Consider the following 27,835-nt stretch of genomic DNA (forward strand, 5'->3'; position numbering starts at 1 on the left):
AGAGTAAATCTGCTGCAAGCCATGGATTTAGCCTGTGGTGATATAGGTGAGGAATCATGTCAGGGCTGGATACGGCACACAAGAGGCTTCTTCCCCCGTTACCTCAGGAGGGACAATATTGCTCTGGCCTGACCCAGCCCAAAGACAAGAAGAAGCACATTTATCACATGTTTACTCCTTTGATTTTTTCCCTTTTAGTATTGTATACTGTAGTACAGTGCATTGTAGGCTGTATACTGTACAATGGACAAATTGTATGGCCCTGAACATTGTGCTTTCCATTTATTAACAGTACTGACTGCTCAACAGATTTTGACTGGTTGCAGGTTCATATCAACAAAGAAGAAGAATTACAGTATCACAGAGACAAAGGACAAGTTTGTGAGATGTAGGGTACAGTACTGTAAAAATAGGGGTACAAGGAGGAGGAAGAACAAAAAACTAAATTGCAAAGAGCAAAGCAGAGTAGTAATTTCAGATCAATTTTGAGCTACTTTGATATAACATGTTTTATATAACATGTCATCAAAAGACAATGACGGAAAAATATGAATATTTTTTTAGATTAAAAATGAACTTCTCCCTGAGAATTGTATGTTTTGAACAATGTGTTTTCTATTTTTCGGTGTATTGTTTACTGACTGCTTGAGAGTGTATATCATTTTGATCACTTTGTTTATGATTTGAGAGCAGTGTTTGATTTTGAACACAGGTAAAACTGTTTTGAGGCGAATGTTTCATTTTGCGAGAGGAGTCAGAGGTTATGTAAATAGTGCTTGAAGATGAGGTTTTGTGTTTAATGTTTTCAGGAAAAAGAGCAAGGTTTCAGAAATTGTGTTTTAGCAATTGAGAAAAACTGTAATACACCAGTAACAACCATTGGCATTTGAACTGTATTCGATTAGAAAATGCCCTTTTGGGCCTTGAGAATTTGAGAATCCACACCATAGTACTTCTTGTTTAATTGTGTGCATGATGTGTGGTCATGAATTTTTTTGTGTGTCTGTGTAAGTGTCTGTGTGTGTGTGTGAGAGAGAGAGAGAGAGAGAGAGAGAGAGAGAGAGAGAGAGAGAGAGAGAGAGAGAGAGAGAGAGAGAGAGAGAGAGAGAGAGAGAGAGAGAGAGAGAGAGAGAGAGAGAGAGAGAGAGAGAGAGAGAGAGAGAGAGAGAGAGAGAGAGAGAGAGAATAGATGTGCATGAGATTAGAAATGGGGTGTTGAATCGAGTCTCTAACAGCTGTATTACATGCTGCAGTGGAGAGCAGAGCCAGTGGGCGTGTGACACACCTCTCATTCTGCAAACAAATTAATGCCAGAAAGCATCAGAATCTGACTCATTCAGTTAGGGGCTTATGCAAATTTCATTGTCTTTCGATCTGTTGCCATTGTCTTGTATAACCTGCATTTCCAGTTACCCAGTCAGTGCAGTGCAGTATTGAGATAGCTCTTGATATGAAGAACAAGGAGATAATAATTTACATTAATTGGTTTCAGTGAAAGGAAAAAGGTGGGTAAAACAACATACAGAAATTTCCCCAAGCTGTCCAAATTTGTGCTTTATTGACAGACAATGATCATTCTGGCTGTGCCGGGTGGAGATTATAACAGTACATGGCCAAGATGTTCAAACGTTCATAGATGACCAGCAGGGTCAAATAATAAAAATCACAGTGTTTGTAGAGGGTGCAACAGGTCAGCACCTCAGGAGTAAATGTCAGTTGGCTTTTTATAGGTGATCATTCAGAGATCGAGACAGCAGGTGCGGTAGAAAGAGAGAGTCGAAAACAGCAGGTCTGGGACAAGGTAGCACGTCCGGTGAGGGTTCCACAACCCGGTCAGGGTTCCATAGCCGCAGGCAGAACAGTTGAAACTGGAGCAGCAGCACGACCAGGTGGACTGGGGACAGCAAGGAATCATCAGGCCAGGTAGTCCCGAGGCATGGTCCTAGGGCTCAGGTCCTCTGAGAGAAGAGAGAGAGAAATTCACACAGGACACTGGATAAGACAGGATAAATACTCCAGATATAACAGACTGACCCTAGCCCCCAACACATAAACTATTGCAGCATAAATACTGGAGGCTGAGACAGGAGGGGTCGGGAGACACTGTGGCCCCTTTCGACGATACCCCCGGACAGGGCCAACCAGGCAGGATATAACCCCACCCACTTTGCCAAAGCACAGCCCCCACACCACGAGAAGGATATCTTCAACCACCAACTTACTACCCTGAGACAAGGCCGAGTATAGCCCAGAAAGATCTCCACCACGGCACGAACCCGAGGGGGGCGCCAAACCTGGGCAGGAAGATCACGTCAGTGACTCAACCCACTCAAGTGACGCACCCCACCTAGGGACGGCATGGAAGAGCACCAGTAAGCCAGTGACTCAGCCCCCGTAATAGGGTTACAGGCAGAGAATCCCGGTGGAGAGAGGGGAACCGGCCAAGCAGAGACAGCAAGGGTGGTTCGTCGCTCCAGTGCCTTTCCGTTCACCTTCACACCCCTGGGCCAGACTACATTCAATCATAGGACCTACTGAAGAGATGAGTTTTCAATAAAGACTTAAAGGTTGAGACTGAGTCCACATCTTTCACATAGATAGGCAGACCATTCCATAATAATAAAGCTCTATAGGAGAAAGCCCTGCCTCCAGCTGTTTGCTTAGAAATTCTAGGGACAATAAGGAGGCCTGCGTCTTGTGACCGTAGCGTACGTGTAGGTATGTACGGCAGGACCAAATCGGAGAGACAGGTAGAAGCAAGCCCATGTAATGCTTTGAAAACAGCCCTAGCCTTAACAGGAAGCCAGTGTAGAGAGGCTAGCACTGGAGTAATATGATCACATTTTTGGGTTCTAGTCAAGATTCTGACAGCCGTGTTTAGCACTAACTGAAGTTTATTTAGTGCTTTATCCGGGTAGCCGGAAAGTAGACCATTGCAGTAGTCTAATCTAGAAGTGACAAAAGCATGGATTAACTTCCTGCATAATTTTTGGACAGAAAGTTTCAGATTTTTGCAATGTTACGAAGATGGAAAAAAGCTGTCCTTGAAATAGTCTTGATATGTTCGTCAAGAGAGATCAGGGTCCAGAGTAACGTAGAGGTCCTTCACAGTTTTACTTGAGACAACTGTACAACCACCAAGATTAATTGTCAGATCCAACAGAAGATCTCGTTGTTTCTTGGTACCAGAACTAACATCTATGTTTTGTCCGAAAAAAGGAAAAGTAAAAAATGTGCCGCCATCCACTTCCTTATGAAACACCATGTTTCATTGAAATGTACAGCTGTGTGTCGTCTGCATACAGTAGCAGTGAAAGTTAACATTATGTTTCCGAATGACATCACCAAGAGGTAAAATATATAGTGAAAACAATAGTGGTCCTAAAATGGAACCTTGAAGAACACCGAAACTTACCGTTGATTTGTCAGAGGACAAACCATTCACAGAGACAAACTGATATCTTTCTGGCAGATAAGATCTAAACCAGGCCAGAACTTGTCCGTGTAGACCAATTTGGGTTTCCAATCTCTCCAAAAGAATGTGGTGATCGATGGTGTCAAAAGCAGCACTAAGGTCTAGGAGCATGAGGACAGATGCAGAGCCTCGGTCTGACGCCATTAAAAGGTAATTTACCACCTTCACCAGTGCAGTCTCAGTGCTATGATGGGGTCTAAAACCAGACTGAAGCGTTTCGTATACATTGTTTGTCTTCAGGCAGGCAGTGAGTTGCTGTGCAACAGCTTTTTCAAAACATTTAGAGAGGAATGGGAGATTCGATATAGGCCAATAGTTTTTCATCTTTTCTGGGTCAAGGTTTGGCTTTTTCAAGAGAGGTTTTATTACTGCCACTTTTAGTGAGTTTGGTACACATCCGGTGGATAGGGAGCCGTTTATTATGTTCAACATAGGATGGCCAAGCACAGGAAGCAGCTCTTTCAGTAGTTTAGTTGGAATAGGGTCCAGTATGCAGCTTGAGGGTTTAGAGGCCATTACTATTTTCATGAATGTGTCAAGAGATATAGGATAAAAAAACTTGAGTGTCTCCCTTGATACTAGGTCCTGGCAGTGTTGTGCAGACTCAGGACAACTGAGCTTTGGAGAAATATGCAGATTTAAAGAGGAGTCCGTAATTTTCTTTCTAATGATCATGATCTTTTCGTCAAAGATGAAGAATTTATCACTGCTGAAGTGAAAGCCATCCTCTCTTGGGGAATGCTGCTTTTTAGTTAGCTTTACGACAGTATTAAAAATCAATTTTGGATTGTTTTTATTCTCCTCAATTAAGTTGGAAAAATAGGATGATCGAGCAGCAATGAGGGCTCTTCGATACTGCACGGTACTGTCTTTCCAAGCTAGTCGGAAGACTTCATGCTGTTTAATCAGCTTCTTGATATTCCACACCTATCAGGTGGATGGGTTATCTTGGCAAAGGAGAAATGCTCACGAACAGGGATTTAACCAAATTTGTGCACAAAATTTGAGGGAAATAAGCTTTTTGTGCATATTGAAAATGTCTGGGATATTTTATTTAATCTCATGAAAACATGGGACCAACACTTTACATGTTGTGTTTATATGTCTGTTCAGTATACATTAACTATGCTCTGTGGTCATGGGAAAAATACCAGGAGGCCTCTATTACTCTCTAAGAACAATCCCTGTGAAACTTAATGGGAAATTATATGAATTGGTATTAATGGTTATATTCCTGAACAGATATAATAGGTTCATGAGGAAATGTATTCTACATTGGAAGAACAACTCTGACTCTTAAGAGACAATTCGAACTTCCAAAATGTTCCCCTAGTCAGGCATTGATGTCAATGGGAGACTAAGTGAAAATGCAACTTAAATGGAACTTAGGCTACATTACTCTGAAATGCACTGAAGTGTAGACTGTTGTTTGAGCATCTCGACAAACCAACATTGTTATCTCCACAGTCTATTTTTGTTTCATGCTGTCACAATATTATGGTGACTGAAATTCTTTTAGACATGTTGTCAGGGCTTGTCAGTGAGCACAATGCTTACATCAGGAGACAATGACAACGTGGCATGACATGACAGCATTTGTTTTTCAAATTGAACACAGTCTGAGGGGTCATGATTACTAGGCTGCATGTTGTGGATAGGATGAGACGGTACCAGTCTGCTAGCCTGGTTAAACCAGTTTGAATGCTACGCTCACCATTGTTTAACTTGAGCACAGCGTTCAGTCCGGTTTTACCAGGCTAGCAGTTTGCCAGGGATCTTGTGGTTTGCCACTAATGAAAAGGTCTGTTGACGTAGCCCAGTCAAATTCACATTAGTGCTTAGACGGTAGATGGTATCTAAGCATGATCTCACAACAGCCCGGCCAAGTGGAGTAAATAAAGCAGGCAACACATTGAATACAGTATTGTTGTCATTATTTCATCAGGCTTTACAAAACAGCACGCTGTCTACTCAAGGTTACGATTATTATCATTTTTTTAGTTGCTTACCTATTTTCAATGACGTAGGCTTAGGGCATAGGCTATTTGTACAGTGTGCATTTATTTGTTTGTGTCGAAGTGTGTGAGTTGTTCATTTTTTCACGAGTGTGTGAGCATGGTCCTACAGTGCTGTTTAGAAGGAATGTTTTCCATATCGACGCCACATACACCGTGGGGGGTATAGAAACAGTGGCTTTGGTAACTACAAAAAAAAATGCTCTGAACATAGAGATAGATAGAGGACTCTAGTGCCCAAAAACCTGTTTTAGCATGGGCAGCGCTGCAGGTTGACATAAAGTTTAGTCAGCTTTGTTCCAAGGGCAGAAAGAATCAGATTGTTTTAGTGCAAAACAAATCCGATTGGTTTCTAAAAGGTCAAAGGGCGGAGTTTAACAGATGCACAACTTTTAAAAACATGGTGGAGATTTGAACTGAAAATCTTGTAAAAACTTTGAGTTAAAAGTTGTAACATTTTGAAATCATTATTATGTTACAGTAGTCAGACAAATTTGACAGTATCTCTAAGATACAACTGGTCTCCGGTAGCAAGCTAGCAGCAACATACTAAGCTAAACAGAGAAAGCTAGCTAAACATTTAGCAACCTCTTAGCTACTCATGTTGAATTAATAGAGCTACCTAGTGTCATGTCTTTGGCATCAATAAAAGTGAAGACTGCTATTTTGTCAAATCGATTCTCCGTAATTATTATTATGCGATTAAACTAATCGTGTAAATGTAATTAACTAGGAAGTCGGAGCACCAAGGAAAATCTTCAGATTACAAAGTTATAATTTTCCTAATATAACTCTTCAGATATTTTAATATCTGATCAATTAGTCTTCTTATTAATGAATTATTATTTACCTCACGTCAGTCTCATTCCAAACTTCATAAATTGTTGGTTATCTACACGAACCCAACCTTTACTATAAATCATCCATGCACCAATTGGCTTAATCATTTATTTACTAACATACTAAATAATCACAGAAATGCATAAACAAACAAACAGTAGATATTTTACTAACAAATGATAGGGAAGATTCCCTAGTGGGCTAAGCCGATATGACGGCTTGGTGGACTAAGGGAAGTAGGTGTGGACTGAGCAAGAGCGGGAAAGACAAAAAAGATCACTACACACTATACTACTATAATTATATTAATTGAAATGCTAATCCTTTGCACATGAACGCTCACTCATTCGGGAATAATTGCAATCAATATATTTACGCCCATGTGTCGTGATCTCTGTTGGAATCGTCAGTCCGTCTGCTGGAGAGTTCATCCGAGTTTCTTTCTGTTTCCCTGAAGATTAAAGTCTTTCGTGGTTAGAATGGGTACTTCAGAGTACCATTTAGAAATGTTCTCATAAATTAGTTGTTTCGGCGGTTGTCGGTAATCGCATCCCAGGTTTACATAATTTCTAGCCGCAGACTAGTAATTAGTATCTAAGATTTGCTCTTATTCTGTAGGGATCGATAGTCTCAGAGTGTAACCATTTCCAGCCGTGTAGCCAATGCTCCACGTAGTATGGTTAGGAATTCAATAACTATTCGCAACCACAGCTCAGGCTGTGGGTTTGCTTAGTCTAAACTCAAACCTGCGCCACCTCAGTTTCCACCGAGGTATGCGTGGTCTGAAGAGGATATCCTCAGGAGGGGGTTTCATTCATAACAATAGAAAATGACGCCTGATCATGTCTGAGCTCATGGGGGCGGGCCAATGACTTAGTTAAACTTTAAAAGGGAATACAATTCTCTCATATTAAGGGTTTAACATCACATTACATCATTTCACAAATAGTTTCATCTTTACCCATTCACTTTATACAAGAATTAGATGCAAACTCCATAATTGAGAAATTACGCAATGTACACAATGTACACAGTTATGTGTGTTTCCTGTCCTCTCTGAGGTCACCAAATGAAACACCCTCGTCATACCCATCCCTTTAGTGTCCAAGGACATTCCCACCTTCTCACAAGTCGACATTTTGTTTCATATTCTCATTTTGGGGATTTAGGAGTTCGCCACGTGAAATCCTTTGTTCTCTCTGTGTCTCTCTTTCTGCATGGCCAGGGGGAGAGAGTCTCCTCCAGGAATTTACGACCTGAGAGTGGGAAGCCATGATCTATACCCAGAAAGGGCCACGTCATGACACTAGCTAGCTAGCTAGGTGTCAAATATACAAGTAAGTCAGCTAACATTTGCTTTATTGAAATGTTAAGTTGAATAAGCTATATGAAAAAGAAAATGGGATGGACAGTTATACTGTCCCGGGAGAAGCAATGTAAAATACTAAGCTAAACAGAGCTGATTGGCTAGCAGATAGCTATACTAACGTTGCCTCATAGCTAGCTAGGTCTCAAATATACCAGTAAGTCAGCTCGTCACTTAAAATATTTAGTTGAATAAGCCCCCCACACCCCACGCCAATTTCACCCCAACGAGTATATAGTATCAGTTCTCTGTCTGATAAATAGTATGGAACTGCGCTTGGAGTATTGTTTCTTCATCCTATGTAATGTATTCCCAGTGAATTTGGTGGGGTTTTTTCCATTCAGAGAAATCAGTCATTAAAGTTGGAAGGTTTATGTCCCATCATACGTTCTGATATTACCAGGCTCTGACCACTATATAGAAACCAATCAAATTGTTCTGTCCCCTAAACCAATCAGATTATTTCTTCCCTTAGAACAAAGTTGACTTCTATACTTTATATCAATCTGCGGCAGCGCCATTGAGGAATTTCACCATTTTGAAGTAGTCAACTGCGTGGGTTTTCCTATGGGTTAAGGAAGGATCACACAATTCCATCTAGGTCACCAGGAGGAATCAGCCAATGAATTATACTTGTGAGAAGTTAATCGCCAACCTGGGATTTATACCTGTTCAAACAACACACTCCAGGTGGCAGTATGCACCCTTTCAGTTTGTTTGCTAACTCATAGAAGTAGTAGTAGAAGAAAATTGACTACTTCAAAATGGAGATGGCTTCAATGGCGCTGCCCATCCTCTCACAGACGCCATAATGGGTCAGATACAATGATGTCTATCTATGTCTACGGGTCTGAATCACACGGTCTGTCCCACCTGTTTTTCTTCCATTGGAACATGTTAGAAATCACACCCAGTCGCCATCTGCAGGTTGAAATGCTGCCTGGGTGTAATCGGCTTGTTTTGTTCCACATGATGTGGTTGGAGGAGAAGACATGGTGACCTGTTAACTCCACGAAGAGACAGGCAAAAAATAAACACTTTAAAGCTATCATGTGACCCCAAACAGGCTTCATGCTATACTGCCTTTGGTTTCGGTAACTTGAAAATGGAAGGGAATGCTTTATTTTAGTGAAGTTCTTTGCAATTTTGGAGTCATTTGGTTTCTAAAAGAATCATGTGGAGTTAGGGTTGTAAAACAAGGCTCAAAGGTACAAATTGTCATCCAAAAAGACATCAAACAGTCATATTTGTCTTGGGGTTGTCTTGGTTCCAATGCACATTAGATTTCAGAATTGAGCCCTGAGGCCTTTGGGTTAATGTGCCTTTTGAAACACACAATGTACATATTTGCACTAACCAAGCTGAAAAAAATACACAAGACAAACCAAACATGTGTTTAACTTAAGCGTCCTGGGTAATTTGGTTCATATCCACGGACCAAAACGTCATGTCTCTTTTTATTTCCTCAAAGTGTTTGATGTAGTTTGGAGTCATGTTGTAGCAATTTGAGTCCTTGAAGCAAACACTGGAAACCATGACCTTAGCCACAATAGAGAGGAGAGAATAAATGTACACATTTATGTGTACAGATATAGACCAGACTTGCCAAAATGTTGGCTTCGCTATCCATGATTGAAATGAGAGCAAACCTTAATGAACTTTCCAAACTATGCAAATGAGAGCATCATGCCATGACTGAAGCGCCTTGCATAAGGGTCGTTCCATTTGATTTCAATTACTTTTTGACTGCACCCATTTTGAGTTGAACGAAACTTTCCATACATATTTGCCCATGGTGAAGTGGTCAGAAAGTTACATTTTGAACCTGAATGCTTAAACATTTAGGAGATAGAGGTGCTCAAAGTTGACCCATTTTACATACCCCACCCTACCATGAGACATCAATGTCTTCATCACTGGAGTTTAATATCAAGCTTACAAACAGGATTGTCAAACTATTTTATAATTTCTTTCTTTACATTTAACGTAAATGATCTAAAAACACATCAACTCAGATTTTTTTTCTCTCACATATGTTGTATTTTATACCCTATTTTACATAATCTGAGGTGTTTGTGTTGTGCCCGCCATCGGTTGAGACACAGCTTACTCTTGAATACAGGGTGGGTGTCATTTCAATCATAGAAATACAATTAATAGAATGGAAATATCCCTTCGGACCAATGTAATTTAGCTGGTACACCATTGACATTTAAATACAATTTTTAACTGCCAATTACTACCTCAAAGATGGCCGCCGGTCCACCCACCTTCGAATTTTGACTTAAATGGAAATGCATGTTATTCACATTCAAGTCAACAACACTCTCTGATGTGTGGACCTCCAACCATCTTTGTGCTACCATTTGAAAGTTACATTTTCAAATATATTCCCATTTTAATACATTTATAAGCCAAAACATGACACACTGTCTTCAAGAGCATGCTGTGTCTAGATAATTGACATTTAAGGATAAACAATTGAAAGAAAATAGATTTTAAAATAAACTTTACATTACTTGAAGAAGTATTTAAAAAAAAATAGACACATCAAACCTCCGTGTGTGTCTCACTATCGTGCTGCACTTCAATATTTTATGGCATTGCAGGAACAGAGTGCAAGGGTGCATGCAGGGACACTTGGTTCCCCATGCCAATGTGTGTGCCCAGGCCCCAGATGCATGAAGTGCAGCAACACAGGCATTTGATTGGTACCCATCATAACTTATTAATGCAGCTATTATCTTTGTGACTGCATACAGGTGCTGGCAGGTCAGACAGAGGCTACACTACTTAATCCCCTTTGAATAATTACAACTTTTACAGTACACTATACAATACTGTAAATGAATAAGAATGTTCCCAATGATCAGTGTGTGCTTCAAAATGCTTCCTATAAAAAACACTTTTTCAACTACCGTCACCTCCTTTAAATACTTTATGACACCCAAAATGATCATCAGCAGCAGCATCCGATCTACACATCCTCATATGTGTTATTACACTAATTGTTGTGAGCAGTTCATTTTTTTAGGTGCAAACAGCTCTCAATGACCATACCATTTCCCACCACAGTAATTACAAGCCAGACACCTTCAGTGGTATGGTACAACTGTATTTGGCAAGCTGTGGGGGTTAAAGCGCTACAGGGAGACACTAAACACAATGACAGACTACCCTAAAGGTCAAAGTAAACAAACAAAAATAGGTTGTGTACAGTATGCTATTCGTGACATAGTGTCACCACCCAAGGCATCGCCCTACTGTAATTACGAAATGGATGACAAAAATGTTTTGGGTGTACTCGCAAGAAAACACACCCATCTCCATATAACACCCATTTGATATTGAAGGGATGGTGAAATGTTTTTGGCTGGACTCACACAAAAACACACACCATTTCCATAACAAAATGTTGATATTGAATTGAAAATCATAAAAAATCTTTTCAAACACTGTATTTACAACAAGATATTCTCATCCTAGAGGTACAATTTGAGTTAGCCTACACTGAAGACTTAAATAACATGGAGTTTATGGTGTAATCAGCTCCAACAGATGCCAGATACTAGGATAGCCATGGCTTTGTTCTGCCCAGCAATCCAGGTAGATCAGCCATAGCAGTTCACGCCCTCGAAGCCTCCTGTGACAGAATGTGATGGGCGCAACTACCCACTGGGCCTAGTCAGACTATTGAACAGGAAATGTATGGTTTTTCCATACGTGAATATAAGATATAAGATATCTAAGACATCCTCTCCAATAGATGTCACTGTGGTCGAAAATAAAAAGGGCTCCCTCCCCATTCTCCTCCCTCCGCGAAAGGGTGTGCGTTTTGAAGGTTGTATTTATCTCGCTAACATCACATTACAAGGAGTACATTTGCGGAGGGATAACATTAGAAGTCACTGTTGGAGCTAGAAAAAGTGTGATGGAGCCACAGATCCTCATACTGACTGAGTTCAAGTAAGGTCTTGTCGGGACAGGGTACGGCGCATACACGGATGCGAAAGCATGGAATGCAGTTCAAATATCTATGATCCCACACAATTGCAACGTGACAGTTCTAAACGTTTCATTCAAGGTCAACATTGGACTTCGGTCAGCTGTAACCGCAGACATTATCGATGATATTTATCTTCTTGTGGAACAGGAATTGTATGAGCAGCATCTTTTTACCGGTCGGCGGTGAGCAATGACATCTTTCACCGAAGAGATTAACCTACGCTGTCAGTATCTGAAACAAGATTTCGGACCAAGTTTTCAATTCAAAGTTGTGGTATTTAGGAGTGGGTATGTAACTTGCCAACTAACATAGCACTGTAGCCGTGTCTTGAGCTCTCGGTGCCTGGAAGGATAGCTAGCTCAGGCACCTTCTACGTTTCCTGCTTTCACGAATGGTGTTAGCCAGCTTGCGACAGTACCTGGAACTGCTGCATCCCTCTCAAATAGCTAACTAAAGTTGGCTAGCTAGCCAGCCAATTGTCGAACATGGATATTTTGTCGGTCCTTTGGAAAACCAGTTGCTAGTGAGGAAAGTGTGTTCATGACACGCTAACTACACGATTTCCAGCTCACTTTCCCCCCTAAATTCTTTAAGTTATAAAAACGAATTTCAACATGTCTGTTCGCGTAGCCTTACACTCACCCAGTGGCTCCAGAAGTTTTCTGGAGCGGGGACTCCTACTTCTGGTGATATTGATCTTACTGGAGGGCACCGTACTGACGCTTGGAGCTGCCAGCTCACCGGACATCGGCGCCCAGGACAACACTGGAGGACACGACCACCGCGACGACCACAGAGGGATAGAAGGCAGTCACGGCCATACTAACTACACGTACACAAAAAAGGCCTTTCCTGTCCTGTCTCTAGATTACCATCACATACAGGTGCCTTTCGAGATCTCGTTGTGGGTGTTGCTGGCCTCATTAATGAAATTAGGTGAGTTGCACTGTCAGGGTGGTTTATTTGGTTTGAGTTTTATTCTCATAGCCTATACAGAGAAAAAGTAAAGCACCCATGTTTCTCTTACCAGTTCATTGAGGTGAGCAGGCAATCTAGGTGTTTGAAGAATGCCATTGATTGCCATTTAATTTCAGCATTATCAAGAGGATTGATGTCTTTCCTGATACTCTGAGTATATACCTTTTGAACCCCAATCAAATGTTAACGTTTGAAAAATATATGGTTTGTTCCCTAGCAGGGAATTATGCCATGTGAGATGGGAAAATCTACATATTGAAGTCAATAGGTGATTATGGAGTGGTAGTCCATAATGTGACATTCCCTTGTACTCTGTATAAAGATGTCACAGATAAACTGACTCAACAAGCTAGGATATACTCATTGTTAGTCTTAGGTGACTCTTGTATTGGTTGTACCTGTTTTCCTGTATTCTGCATAGTAAGTGATCTTCCTGGGAATGATGACCATACGCTTAGGTCAGGTTTTGAAGTGGGACGGCGCAGTCAGTGCTCCTTGACACAATGTGATGCGTGACTAAGCACATTTTTGTTGCACTTTTAGGCATAGGCTAGACTGAAATCATTGCAAGTTCTCATCAAGGGGACATCTTTGCCCACTGTTCCTGTTTTGTTGACACAGGATGTTTGGCAATGGGAAACACACACTCATGTGTAGTCTAACTTCTATCCTCTTCCCTTTTCCTTGTCACTGGTTGTGGTCCCCTCGCCACTCCCTGTCTTTCTCCTTACTGCAATCATTTCATCTCGCACTGCTACTTCTCACCTCCTTTACTTGTTTATTGCTCTTCATGCAGTGCTCGTCCCATCTCCACTCCCTCATTCTCATCATGACACTCCTCCCCTTCTCTCTCCTCTCTCTCGCGCCCTCATCTCCCACTCCCTCCCTCTCTCTGTTTCTCCTCTTCCTGTATGCGGTGTGCTCTCATGCCCCTGCAGTGTTCCCTGCTGTGTCCCCTGCTGCCATTTGCTAAGAGCCAGCAGCCTGCCATTTTCTCCGCAACATAATATTGAGTCTGGGTGAGTGCCAGCCTGTGGCCAGGCCAGAGAGGGACTGTCCCACTTACCCAGGGGGGGAAGCCCACTGTCCTGGGGGAAGATGGGGAGAGCGCCCAGCTGGGTGCAGTGGTTTGGAGGGAGGGAGAGAGGATGAGGCAAGGTGACAGTCTAGATGGAGAGGAACAGGGAGGAAATTGTAGAGGTGAGCGAAAGAAAGACAGGGAAATAGGTAGAAAGGAGAATGCAGGATAGCAGGGAAAGGAGGAGAGAGGCAGATGTGAAAGATTGAGTGAGTGTGAGCCAAACAAACGGGAACAGCAGTGGTGACCTTCAGCTTCTGATTATGCTGAAACCCCTGTGTTTATAATCTGCTGTGGCAGCTGCAATGCTCAGCCCCAGGTTCCTGCCTGTGTCCTGCTCAGAGATCTCATTCTCTTTTTTTTAAGCCTAAAGCTGCATCAATTGTCTATTTAGATGTTCTTTTGCTGCCCTGTCAGACTGGCTTTGCTTGCTCTGGTCTTTTTCTCCAAGACTAAACTTCCTTCATTTGATAAGGACCTACAATCAATGTCCCTTATTCCCCTAAGCAATAGTTCTTCCTATGTGTCAATATAGCTTTGGGATAAATATGATTTATTGTTGCAGAGAGTGTGGTGATAGAGAGATCCTCAGATTATTAAATGTTCTAGCAAGTGTGCCAACACTGATATAGGTCTAAAGAGTACAGACCATATTTACTGATAACAATGTATTGGCCTAGCTACACTTAACATTGAAGTCCTCAATACAAACATTGTTCACATGAGTTGTGGCCCACATTCAGGACTAGCCTATGGTTTTACCTCAACAATCTGTACTGTAGATCTTTTGTTTCTCGTAAAGTCTGTCAAATCAAATTTAGTTTGTCACATGCGCCGAATACAACCGGCGTAGACCTTTTATAGTGAAATACTTACTTACAAGCCCTTAACCAACAATTCCATTTTAAGAAAAAATACCTATAAAAAAAAAAGAAGAAAATAAATTAAAGTAATGATTAAGAGCAGCAGTAAAATAACAATAGCGAGGCTATATACAAGGGGTACTGGTACAGAGTCAATGTGCGGGAGCACCGGTTAGCACCGGTTAATGTCTAACCATTAACAGAGGGATTGTGTGTTAACAAGCTATTTAACACACTGCTATAAATGACCATGTTCCACATTTGAATGCGTAATGCATCAAAGCACATGTAGTTTGGTGTTCAGGTCAACTAAGTAGACGATTTATATGCTAGGTAGAACCCTGCGTCTCCAAGAGTCATGGTGGTAGTAGTATACAACACTAATAAAGATCAGATAGGCTGTAGGGTTGATATGATAAGGCCTATATCTGAAGAGTTAGGCTGAAGACTAGACTACATTGGTAGGCCTACATGGCTTTGCAGCTCGGTTAGGTCTACTCCGACAGTATGTTTAGGCAACAGGTGACCAGGTAGGTACAATAACTAACCTCTGATATATGCCTGGCGACTCAAGTTTGTCACACCTCCATTTGTAATGCAAACATGGCAGATCAAACTAAAATGGCATGCGGCAATGCCCTGTTCTGTTCTCCCTGAGAGCCCGAGTCCTACTCACCCACCTTCTGGGCCGTTGGTCTAATCTGTGGTCAATATTTGTCTGGGGTAAACCAACTGCCACCTGGAACAGAGGTGCTTTGAATGGAAATGGAAGAAAAATAGATGGAGAGCATCTGTGCTAAGTTCTTTTCCACTCGGCTCACTCCTACAACACTCACAATGCATAAGATTGCGTAGTTGGCCCTTCAATGCACCTTTTGACTCAACATATCCATTCACGTCACACAATGACATGCTGATGCTACTGTGTAAATGCATTTGCATAGACAATTGTACTGCAATAATTAAATCCAAGGACACTGTTGTTGATAGACAATTAATTTGGAAAAAGAATTGTCCCATGTCAAATATCCAATTGATTGGTGGCAACCATGCTCACCTTGAATGACCCAATATACAAGCCAAAAATATCTATCCTTTCCCCATCTAATGCAAGTCATGGCACAGAGTTGTTTTGTATTGTCCTATTATACATTGTTCAGCTTCTACTGTGGCTCTGCACCGACTGTCAAACAGAGGAACAACCGCAGCAAGAGTAGCAGAGGACTGTTTCGGGCTGTATTCATTATTGATACACAGGCCATACTAAGCTCACATTGAGGGCACGTACATAGAGCCAGAGTTTCCCAAAGCTATTATTGGATGTTGTAAGTCCACAACAATGCTTAAAGTACACCGGGAGACCACTTTCAAGGTCTTTCAAAAAATGTGTCTAATCTATGCCTTTAGAAAATATTCACACCCCTTGACTTATTCCACATTTTGTTGTGTTACAGCCTGAATTCAACATGGATTGGACACCCATTGCACACAATACCACATAAGTGAAAACATGTTTTTTGAAATCTGCAAAGTTATTGAAAATGGAATATATCTCCTTTTCATAAGTATTCACACCCCTGAGTTAATACGCGTTAGAATCAGCTTTGGCAGCAATTACAGCTTTGAGTCTTTCCAGGTAAGTCTCTAAGAGCTTTGCACACCTGGATTGTACAATATTATTTTTTAAGTTCTTCAAACTCTTGTCTAGTTGGTTGTTTATCATTGCTAGACAGGCATTTTCATGTCTTGCTATGGATTTAAGCCGTTTTGATATATATTTTAATTTATTATTTTACCCCCTTTTCTCCCCAATTTCGTGGTATCAGTCTTGTCCCATCGCTGCAACTCTTGTACGGACTCGGGAGAGGTGAAGGTTGACACCGTGCGTCCTCCAAAACACAACGCAGCCAAGCTTCTTCTTGACACAATGCCCGCTTAACCTGGAAGCCAGCCGCACCAATGTGTCGGAGGAAACACCGTACACCTGGTGACTGTGTCAGCGTGCATGGCGCCTGGCCCGCCATAGGAGTCGCTAGTGAGCGATGGGTCAAAAACATCCCTGCCGGCCAAACCCTCCCCTAACCCGGATGACGCTGGGCCAATTGTGCACCGCCCCATGGGTCTCCCTGTCGCGGCCGGCCGTGAAAATATGAACAGTGATGTTGTCTTGTATTTTCCCCAAACATAATGCTTTGTATTCAGAACATAAAGTTAATTTCTTTACTACATTTCTTGCAGTTTTACTTTTATTTTTTAAATATATTTTTTTACCACCTACAAATTGATGCCCTTCTTTGCAAGGCATTGGAAAACCTCCCTGGTCTTTGTGGTTGAATTTGTTTGAAATTCAGTGCTCAACTGAGGGACCTTACAGACAACTGTACGTGTGGGCTACAGAGATGACATAGTCATTCAAGAATCATGTTAAAGACTATTGTTGCACACAGAGTAAGTCCATGCAACTTATTATGTGACTTGTTAAGTACATTTTGACTCCTGAACTTATTTACGCTCGCCATAACAAAGGGGTTGAATACTTATTAACTGAAGACATTTAGCCTTTTCATTTTTAATTAGTTTGTACATTATTCCACTTTGACATCATGGGGTATTGTGTTTAGGCAAGTGACATAATCTTAATTGAATCCATTTAAAATTCTGACTATAACACAACAAATTGTTGAAAAAGGAATTCTTTCTGTAGGCACGGTTGGCTACTCCATGTGATCACCAGTTGTTTGAGAGCTGCACGTTGTTTCTGCCCGATGATATTCTGCTCAAGCTAGGCTATTTGTGTGGCGTGTGTGTGATAAATAATCTACATAACAAACTAACAGCTTAGTTAGAGTAATAGTGAAGACATCAAGACTATGAAATGACACACGGAATCATGTCACCAAAAAAGTGTGAAACAAATCAAAATATATTTTAGATTCTTCAAAGTAGCCACCTTTTGCCTTGACAGCTTTGCAGACTCTTGGCATTCTCTCAACCAGCTTCATGAGGAATGCTTTCCCAACAGTCTTGAAGGAGTTCCCACGTATGCTGAGCACTTGTTGCCTGCTTTTCCTTCACTCTGCGGTCCAACTCATCCCAAATCGTCTCAATTGGGTTGAGGTCAGGTGATTGTGGAGGCCAGGTCATCTGAGGCATCACTCCATCACTCTCCTTCTTGGTCAAATAGCCATTACACAGCCTGGAGGAATGTTGGGTGATTGTCCTGTAAAAAAACAAATGATCGTCCCACTAAGTGCAAACCAGATGAGATGGTGTATCGCTGCAGAATGTTGTGGTAGCCATGCTGGTTAACTGTGCCTTTTTTGAATTCTAAATAAATCACAGACAGTGTCACCAGCGAAGCACCATCACACCTACTCCATGCTTCATGGTGGGAACCACACATGCGGAGATCATCCGTTCACCTGCTCTGCATCTCACAAAGACACGCCTGTTGGAACCGAAAATCAGACAGAAGGACAGATTTCCATCGGTCTAAGGTCCATTGCTCGTGTTTCTTGGCCCAAGCAAGTCTCTTCTTATTATTATTGGTGTACTTTAGTAGTGGTTTCTTTGCAGCAATTCGACCATGAAGGCCTGATTTGACACAGTCTCTGAACAGTTGATGATGTGTCTGTTACTTGAATTCAAGCATTGATTTGAGCTGCAATCTGAGTCTAACTCTAAAGAACTTATCTTCTGCAGTAGAGGTAACTCTGGGTCTTCCATTCCTGTGGTGGTCCTCATGAGAGCCAGTTTAATCATAGCGCTTAATGGTTTTTACGATTTCACTTGAAGAAACGTTCAGTTATAAAAAAAGAAAATCCAGAGTTTGACTGACCTCAATGTCTTGAAGTATTAATGGACTGTCGTTTCTCTTTGCTTATTTGAGCTGTTCTTGCCATAATATGGACTTGATCTTTTACCAAATAGGTCTATCTTCTGTATATCACCCCTACCATGTCACAACACAAGAAGGAAATTCCACAAATACATTTTGAACAAAGCACACCTGTAAATAGAAATGCATTCCAGGTGACTACCTCATGAAGCTGGCTGAGTGCCAGGAGTGTGCAAATCTGTCATCAAGGCAAGGGTGGCTACTTGAAAGAATCTCAAAACTTTTGGTTACTACTGTACATGATTTCATAGTTTTGATGTCTTCACTATTATTCTACAATGTAGAAAATAGTAAAAACGAAAGAAAAAAAAACCCTTCAATGATGAGGTGTGTCCAAACTTGTACATTCATAAATACAGTGCATTCGGAAATTATTCAGACCCCTTGACCTAGGCACTATATCTACTTTTCACTGGCCTATTGACGTAGATTGACTGGCATGGATGATTTCCAAAACGTCCCCGGGCCAGCGGGCAGCCCTGTAAGTCCAGCCCTATTTGTTTCTTTTCAAGAGTTTACACTTGGAGCCTGCATCTCTCGTTAAATTGTTTCTACCACAAATGGTTCACTGAAAGATCAAGGCGCTCTTTCAGAAGGTTTAAGAGGCCGTTATCTACAGTAAACATACAACTGAGATGGATGATAAACCTGAAAGGCGGTCGGCACAACTGCTGGGCATACTGTAACAATACGGAGATGTTGTACGTCACAAAGCAGTATAATCTATTACTACTGGCACCGTGGCCTGCCTATGGAAACCATAATTAGATTAGGCCTAATTTTACAACATCAAACCCAGTCACCTTGTTACAATCACCTAGAGTTGTCAGGAACAAGGAGTGGTCTGAAAGTAGACCTAATAGGATAAATGGCTCCAGTGGGCTCAAATACCAGGTTTGTCATTTTATCTGAGTTTGTTCTCGGTTGGTTTTCTGCGTAAACATGAGGAAATTTATGCCTTCCAAATGAGTAGGCTGTAATGAGAAACCTGGCCTACGTAATCCGTTTATCTAAGCACTGCTTCTGGCGCGAGTATTTAAAAGCTTAATTACCTGACACGACTCCAGTGTACGAAGTGTAAAAAGATTGCACATTCGGCTCTGCAAGCAAGCCCAGCACTGAAACGTTTAGTTGGTCTTTAGCCCATAGCTGAGTAATGTGACAGTGGATTCAGAAGATGCAACCGTTGCCTTATTTGAAACAGTGGCCTTCAGACCTAATATTTAATGACTGTGTGGAAGTCTGGGAGAGATAACAAGTAGGCCTATATCATTAACTAAAACACTACTCCCCTATCCTGCCAAAGTGTTACGACTTTAAAGCTTTTCCCATTATTTGCTTATATGGTTCTTTAACTTTTTACATCCCATCGACATAGATAAAAAAAACTTGACTAGTCTGTGTGTTACCAGGGTATTCACAGGTTGATTGTCCATATGAACAAATATCCTAATTGAATAGGGTTCATCATTGTCGTCTTGGGGATACAGACCTACAATTATTGCAGTGAATAGTGTTGGATAGCCTACGCTTTAGTCTAGTCTTTGTCTCAGACTTGGGCTTGACATTATCTTTTGCATTCTTCTCATCCCTGTGGCTCACTGTAATCTGTCACCGATAGCATAGGGGACGAAAGAGATCCACGTTAATCTGATGGATTAGGCCATATAGCCACTCCTTACCATGAATACAAGGGAACCCTTGTGGGGGACACGCTGATGGCTTCACATGTCAACATTTAAAATGTATCTTCACAGTTTAGCCATGCCTCAGTGACAATCTTCAAAGGGCAATAGGCTAATGCTCCGGTATCTTAAACATCGATGGAGATCTGTAAACATCAATTAGTTTGCCGTTGAGCTTTGATTAGAATTCTATATGATTTGCGTCTTCTCGGACAGATCTCACCAATTGGTTGCAGCATCGGGTGGATGTATGTGACAGTCGAAGTTGGAATGTGTCGACAGGGCAACAATTATTTTTCTCACTGATGGTTGACATTGCAGAGTATCGGAGTCCTGCCAAAAATCATTATGAAAACAAACCTCTGGTGCAGAAATATGTGGAATGAGTATAAGAAGTGTAAAGGACACAAACTATTTCTGAACCAGTTCCTTCAGAATTGACTTCCAGTAAGATGTGTGTTGCATAAGATCCCACCAGTGTTGCACGGTATACAGAAATTGCTAGCCAGCCTGTCCTGAGGAACCACGGAGTCTGGCCTGCAACATGTTCACTCCCACCTCATGCTGCACAAGTTAAGACACTTGAATAATGCAACATGAAATGTTGAAAACGTTAATTACTGTTCGCAAAACAACCTCTATACAGCACTTTACAATGCAAGAAGATAACGGTAATGTTAGGCTTATTTTTCAAATTGGCATGTTTTGTTTCTAAATGTCTGTGTAAGAGTGAAGGTTTCATCGAGTTGTGTGAGAGTACTTTTGCACATATAACACACTGTGACTGAGGAAAGGCACTACTCCCAGTATAAGTGAACCCCAAATAAATGTAGTTCTCATCATATTTGCGCCTCTTCGATGGTCCAACGTCCCGGTCTGTTCGGTGCTTTCCCGTGTAAGGGGGCAGTAGCTCTTCGGCTGCATCAGATTCACAACTGTCAGTGTTCATGCTAGCTGGACTAACAACAAATGTAGAATTACTGATGCTAGCATTGGATATGCTCGTGGAAGCAGAACAACTTGTGTCATCGACAGGTGCAGGTGTAGTACTGCTGGTAGTAGCAGTACTACCAGTAGAGCTGGTATGTGTCTCTATGGATGCGGGCCTTACTAAATGGACTGTTTGAAAATGTGAAACATTTAATTTTATTATTTTAAAAAAACATATCTTTAAAAAAAAATGCGAATCACATTTTTATTTGGTGTACCCCTGACGGCAGAGAATACTTGCATTAATGCATACATGGCTGTCAAATTGATTGATATTTAACTCCAAAAGATGCCCGACAATTGTACAGAGCAGTAGCTACATTTTATCTTTCTTGATTAAGAGTCATTCTGTGAATGGCTAATACGGCTTCTTCTTTTGCCGTGGTATAATTTTGGAATCGTGATGGCATTGAGTATCGAAGTCAAATTTCTGTATTGTGACAACACTAAAGACTGTCTCAATAGACTTCTGCCACAGAAGATCTTGATTTTACATCAGTCTAAAATCCAAGGCATGCACCTCATTGGCAAGAAAAATAATAATGAATTGTCCATCTGAAATTTCAGAGGTCGACCGATTTATGACAAAAGAAAGCCGATACCGATTAATCGGCCAATTTTTAAAAATGTTTTATATATAATTTGTAATAATGACAATTACAACAATACTGAATGAACAATGAACACTTTTTTATTTTAACTTAATATAAATAATAATAACAAATAAATAATGAAACGTGTTTCATTTGGTTTAAATAATGCAAAAACACAGTGTTGGAGAAGAAAGTAAAAGTGCAATATGTGCCATGTAAAAAAGCTAACGCTTAAGTTCCTTGCTCAGAACATGAGAACATATGAAAGTTGTGGTTCAATATTCCCAGTTGTTCAATATTCCCAGTTAAGAAGTTTTAGGTTGTTGTTATTATAGGAATTATGACGCGTTGACTATTTCTCTCTATACCATTTGTATTTCATATACCTTTGATTATTGGATGTTCTAATATGTACTTTAGTATTGCCAGCCTAATCTCTTGAGTTGATAGGCTTGAAGTCATAAACAGCGCTGTGCTTCAAGCATTGCTAAGAACTGCTGGCAAACGCAGTAAAGTGCTGTTTGAATGAATGCTTACGAGCCTGCTGCTGCCTACCAGCGCTCAGTCAGACTGCTATATCAAATCATACTTCATTTTAATATAATAAACACAGAAATACGAGCCTTTGGTCATTAATATGGTCAAATCCGGAAACTATCATTTCGAAACAAAACGTTTGTTCTTTCAGTGAAATACGGAATTTCCGTATTTCATCGAACAGGTGGCAAACCTAAGTCTATATATTGCTGTTACATTGCACAACCTTCAATGTTATGTCATAATTATGTAAAATTCTGGCAAATTAATTACGGTTTTCACACAGTTCGCAACGAGCCAGGCGGCCCAAACTGTTGCATATACCCTGACTCTGCTTGCATTGAATGCAAGAGAAGTGACACAATTTTCCTAGTTAATTTTGCCTGCTAACATGAATTTCTTAACTAAATATGCAGGTAAAAAAAGATATACTTCTGTGTATTGATTTTAAGAAAGGCATTGATGTTTATGGTTAGGTACATTTGTGCAACGATTGTGCTTTTTTCACGAATGCGCTTTTGTTAAATCATCACCTGTTTGGTGAATTTGAAGTAGGCTGTTGCCAGTTAATGAAAAATTAACAGACACCACATTGATTATATGCAATGCAGGACAAGCTAGTTAACTTAGTAATATCATCAACCATGTGTAGTTAACTAGTGATTATGTGAAGATTGATCGTTTTTTCTAATATAAGTTTAATGCTAGCTAGCAACTTACCATGGCTCCTTGCAGCCATAAGGTCATTTTGATGCTGCACCCGTGTAACAGGTGGTCAGCCTGCCACGCAGTCACCTCGTAGATTGCAATGAAAACTTGAAATCGGCTCTAATTAATCGGCCCATGCCGATGTCGACCTCTAATCAAGAATGTCTGGCTTCGAAATACCACCATTGCCAATTACTACAGGATGAGATCTTTGTTTAATGAAGAGGTTGTTTAAAAAAATAATACCCACTTTCACAAAGAGCACTCCAGACACTTCTTTCTCTCTGCCTCTTTTCGTCTGTTTATTTCAGCCTGTGCATCGGGGTAGCATTGTGGATTTGGTCACTGACCCTGACAGGATGATGTTTTGGCACGATGGCTTGGAAATGTCTTATTTTAATAAAGTAGTCAGATGTTATTCTTGGTACTTTGATCAAATATAGGCTCAATTAATATCGCCGCAGGGTTTTTATTTCAGTTCAGAAATATGGGCAGAGACGATCTACATCATCATGGTTCAAAACAGGGTGAGTAAAGAGAGAAACATGAAGGGAGGTGGAGTGTGAGTAGCAGCTACGTAGAGAAATCTGTGAGTGAAATAACACAGATCCAGATTCGTAGCTTTGAGAGACGTTTCCAGAGGAGCGGGGTCGAAACATCTGTCATTGCAGCCCTGACCTATTTAAATTAAATAAAATATATCCAACATGGTGTCAGTTTGAGGCACAGTAATGATAGAGACCAAATGTGATAAACACCAGAAAGGAAATAAGGTTTAGAAGGGACATTCCATTGACCCCACCATGGCTTATCAGTACCATGCTGCTCACTGAGGTACACTTATCCATAACATCCATACATATGGATATGGATACCAGCAATCAGTCACTGGTAGCTGTCTTTGATCCCAATGTTCCCCCATGTACCACCTTATCTCCAGATGTGATATGTACTTGCCACTGAAGAGGGTGAATACTACTGGAGGCCATGACTGGAGTGAGCCGCTAGAGCAGAGGAGTGGTCAAACACGTTTTTCCACATGGACTGCATTCGCTCTTCAAGGTCCAGAGGGCCTTGTTTTTTTCCCCGCTCAATTTGTAAATGGTCCTCTATCGTTTTTGGAATGTCCGATCCTCCCTTACTGTCTAGCTTTCATTTCGGTGTTCAAAAATGTTAAATACATTTTTTTTCTCAAACCACGTGGGCCGTGTGTTTGACCCCCCCCCCCCCCGCGCTAGAGAATGTGTGAGCTGTCATCCATCTGGCTAGGAGCTTCAGGCACATCAAAAGTGCCTCCAGTGTTTAGGCCTAACCAATTTCTGACAGGAGCTCAACAATATGTAATACAGTATACCTTTGTTTTTCAGCTCTGCTTGCTACCTGCCCTCTCTTGTGTTTGTATTGTCTTAAGCCTTTGGGTGTGACCTAGCTAGGAGGACTAACACAGACCATTCGAGGTGAAAGAGCTCCTTGTCCAGGGGCGATGAGTCATTCCCTTCCTCGTCAGCCAGTCTTCACACAAACCCTTGTCCCCCATAGTCACACATGAGGGATAATGGGTAATTTAGCATTCCAGTCCTGAATTGACAGTTTGATATCTGGCGGTTTAGCGGTTGCAGTCGTAATCACTTTAGTCCATCCAACTATGACCGGTCTGCCCCTTTTCCTGCAGGCTACGTCTTAAGCATGAAACGCACAGAGAATCTCACTGCCGATAGATTTCCGATAGGTACTTATCACAGTGGGAGGCCGTTCCTTCTCTTGCTAGAACAAGTTGAACCTGCTGCGTTCTGACCCGGTAGAGACAAACCTACCGCAACACTCGTCAGTGGCCAAGAACTTGACTTTGAGCCAGTCAGAGAGCACAGACCTTCACATGGGGGAGCCAACAAATGTATTTTTAAAAGAGGGCATTTTCTCCATTCATTCACGTATGAGCCAGTCACTCTTCATATGCAATGTAGGCTATGGGTTGCTAGATAGCTAGATAGCTAAGTGCACAGACGCAATGCACACAACAGTAAATGCTTCCTCCAAGCTAGCTAACCTCTAGCTAGTTTTGACATTATACTAGAATCACAATGGATTAGCTAGTTTCCATGAAACAGCTGCTATGTTATGCTAGCCAGCGAATATGCTAACGTTAGCTAGCTAGCTAAACATTTGGCTTTGGGCTGGCACTGGCAGTATGGGATTATGGAGAGTGAATTAAATTGTTTCTTCATTGTCTTGCTAGGTAGTTATCTAGCTGTGGCCATCTGGCTAGTACCAACAAGGGGTTTATACTAAATAGGAACATTAGCGCAGATGGCTTGGCATCTAGACCATAAGCAATACGCACGTACAGTTGAAGTCGGAAGTTAACATACACTTAGGTTGGAGTCATTAAAACTCATTTTTCAACCACTCCGCAATTTTCTTATTAACAAACTATAGTTTTGGCAAGTCGGTTAGGACATCTACTTTGTGCATGACACAAGTAATTTTTCCAACAATAGTTTAGACAGATTAGTTCACTTACAATTCACTGTATCACAATTCCAGTGGGTCAGAAATGTACATACACTAAGTTGCCTGTGCCTTTAAACAGCTAGGAAAATTCCCGAAAATTATGTCATAGCTTTAGAAGCTTCTGATAGGCTAATTGACATAATTGTGGATTGACATACCTGTGGATGTATTTCAAGGCCTACCTTCAAACTCAGTGCCTCTTTGCTTGACATCATGGGAAAATAAAAAGAAATCAGCCAAGACCTCAGATAAATAATTGTAGACCTCCACAAGTCTGGTTCATCCTTGGGAGCAATTTCCAAATGCCTGTAGGTACCTCGTTCATCTGCACAAACAAAAGCACGCAAGTATAAACACCATGGGACCACGCAGCCGTCATACCGCTCAGGAAGGAGAGCGTTCTGTCTCCTAGAGATGAATGTACTTTGGTGCGAAAAGTGCAAATCAATCCCAGAACAACAGCAAAGGACCTTGTGAAGATGCTAGAAGAAACAGGTACAAAAGTATCTATATCCACAGGAAGACGAGTCCTATATCGACATAACCTGAAAGGCCGCTCAGCAAGGAAGAAGCCACTGCTCCAAAACCACCATTAAAAAAAGCCAGACTACGGTTTACAATTGCACATGGGGACAAAGATCGTACTTTTTGGAGAAATGTCCTTTGGTCTGATGAAACAAAAATACAACTGTTTGGCCATATTGACCACTGTTATGTTTGGAGGAAAAATGGGGAGGCTTGCAAGCTGAAGAACACCATCCCAACCATGAAGCATGGGGGTGGCAGCATCATGTTGTGGGGGTGCTTTGCTGCAGGAGGGACTGGTGCACTTCACAAAATAGATGGCATCATGAAGAAGGGAAATTATGTGGATATATTGAAGCAACATCTCAAGACATCAGTCAGGAAGTTAAAGCTTGGTCGTAAATGGGTCTTCCAAATGGACAATGACCCCAAGCATACTTCCAAAGTTGTGGCAAAATGGCTTAAGGACAACAAAGTCAAAGTATTGGAGTGGCTATCACAAAGCCCTGACCTCCAGCCTATGGAAAATTTGTGGGCAGAACTGAAAACGTGTGTGCGAGCAAGGAGGCCTACAAACCTGACTCAGTTACACCTGCTCTATCAGGAGGAATGGGCCAAAATTCACCCAACTTATTGTGGGAAGCTTGTGGAAGGCTACCCGAAATGTTTGACCCAAGTTAAGCAATTTAAAGGCAATGCTACCAAATACTAATTGAGTGTATGTAAACTTCTGACCCACTGGGAATGTGATGAAAGAAATAAAAGCTGAAATAAATCATTCTCTCTACTATTATTCTGACATTTCACATTCTTAAAATAAAGTGGTGATCCTAACTGACCCAAGACAGGGAATTTTTACTAGGATTAAATCTCAGGAATTGTGAACATCTGAGTTTAAATGTATTTGGCTAAGGTGTATGTAAACTTCTGACTTCAACCGTATACATTACCAAACAACGCTACGGCCACCTTCTGGTTTGGTCTATTTTAGCAAGGCTGAGTGGCTGACTACTTCCAAGGTCTTTGCTGTGTGAACACAAAGAGACTGATGGCCGACACCCAAGTAAACATTTGACAATCCTACCGGTGTGTTTGAGCTTTTATTTCCATGAAAGTATCTGTAATTAATGTCTCTCGAGACTTTGTGGCATTTTTCCTTTAGATAAATTATTTTGCGATGTCATTGCAAGAGGTTGGAATAGCCTGGCAACATGAACCTGCCGCTCTTTTAGTAATGTATATACTGTATGCCTATATTCAGGGTTGGGTAGGTTACTTTTTATAAATGTAATCTGCTACCTTAGTTACCTGTCCAGAATTGTAATCAGGTTACTTTCAGATTAGTTTCCCCTTAAGAGGCATTAGAAGAAGACATAAATGAGTGTTACCAATTGAACGACATCTATTTCAGGATAAATCAATGTAAGATTTTACATAGCTGGCCATAAATGGTTGTTGCATTTTACTTTATGGGTTAGTTATGTAGGCTTCTACTAGTCCATTGCTTTCTACTACATCTAATATGATTAGGTTATATCTTTCTATTAAAAAACAGTCTGTCAGATTTCCAGTCATTTAAAAATAATGTAATACCCCTTGATCTTCAAGAACAGGATTTGAAATTATGGAAGAATAGATTAGCCAAATTGTTTTACATGAGCATAACCCAAAAACGAAGGACTTATTAGCCTACTCTTTTGTTTATGATATTGTTGTTTTGGAGGACTGATTGGGCTCATTGATTCAAGTTGTTATGGAATGGCGTGC

At 41.1% G+C, this 27,835-nt stretch overlaps 1 protein-coding gene and 1 long non-coding RNA gene across 4 annotated transcripts in view; one reads left to right on the top strand and one right to left on the bottom strand.

Moving 5' to 3' along the window:
* Window positions 1-1,536: 1,536 nt before the first annotated feature.
* Window positions 1,537-12,470, bottom strand: LOC139564644 (uncharacterized). The gene is made up of 2 exons (XR_011672797.1): window positions 12,345-12,470; window positions 1,537-1,958 (listed from the first exon to the last, which is right to left on the bottom strand). It is a non-coding gene; the product is annotated as an uncharacterized lncRNA (long non-coding RNA).
* The window catches only part of LOC139564643 (Na(+)/H(+) exchanger beta-like), a 44,551-nt gene continuing 28,208 nt past the window's right edge, over window positions 11,493-27,835 (top strand). For 2 of the 3 annotated variants that reach the window (XM_071384351.1, XM_071384352.1), the window contains exon 1: window positions 11,494-12,638. In XM_071384351.1, the coding sequence (XP_071240452.1) occupies window positions 12,317-12,638 (322 nt within the window). In that variant the 5' untranslated portion in view covers window positions 11,494-12,316. Of the gene's footprint in view, window positions 12,639-27,835 lie in introns of all 3 variants that reach the window. The other variant, XM_071384353.1, reaches the window with a different exon arrangement.

This window comes from Salvelinus alpinus, chromosome 35 (assembly GCF_045679555.1).
Source record: "Salvelinus alpinus chromosome 35, SLU_Salpinus.1, whole genome shotgun sequence".
NCBI lineage: Eukaryota > Metazoa > Chordata > Actinopteri > Salmoniformes > Salmonidae > Salvelinus > Salvelinus alpinus.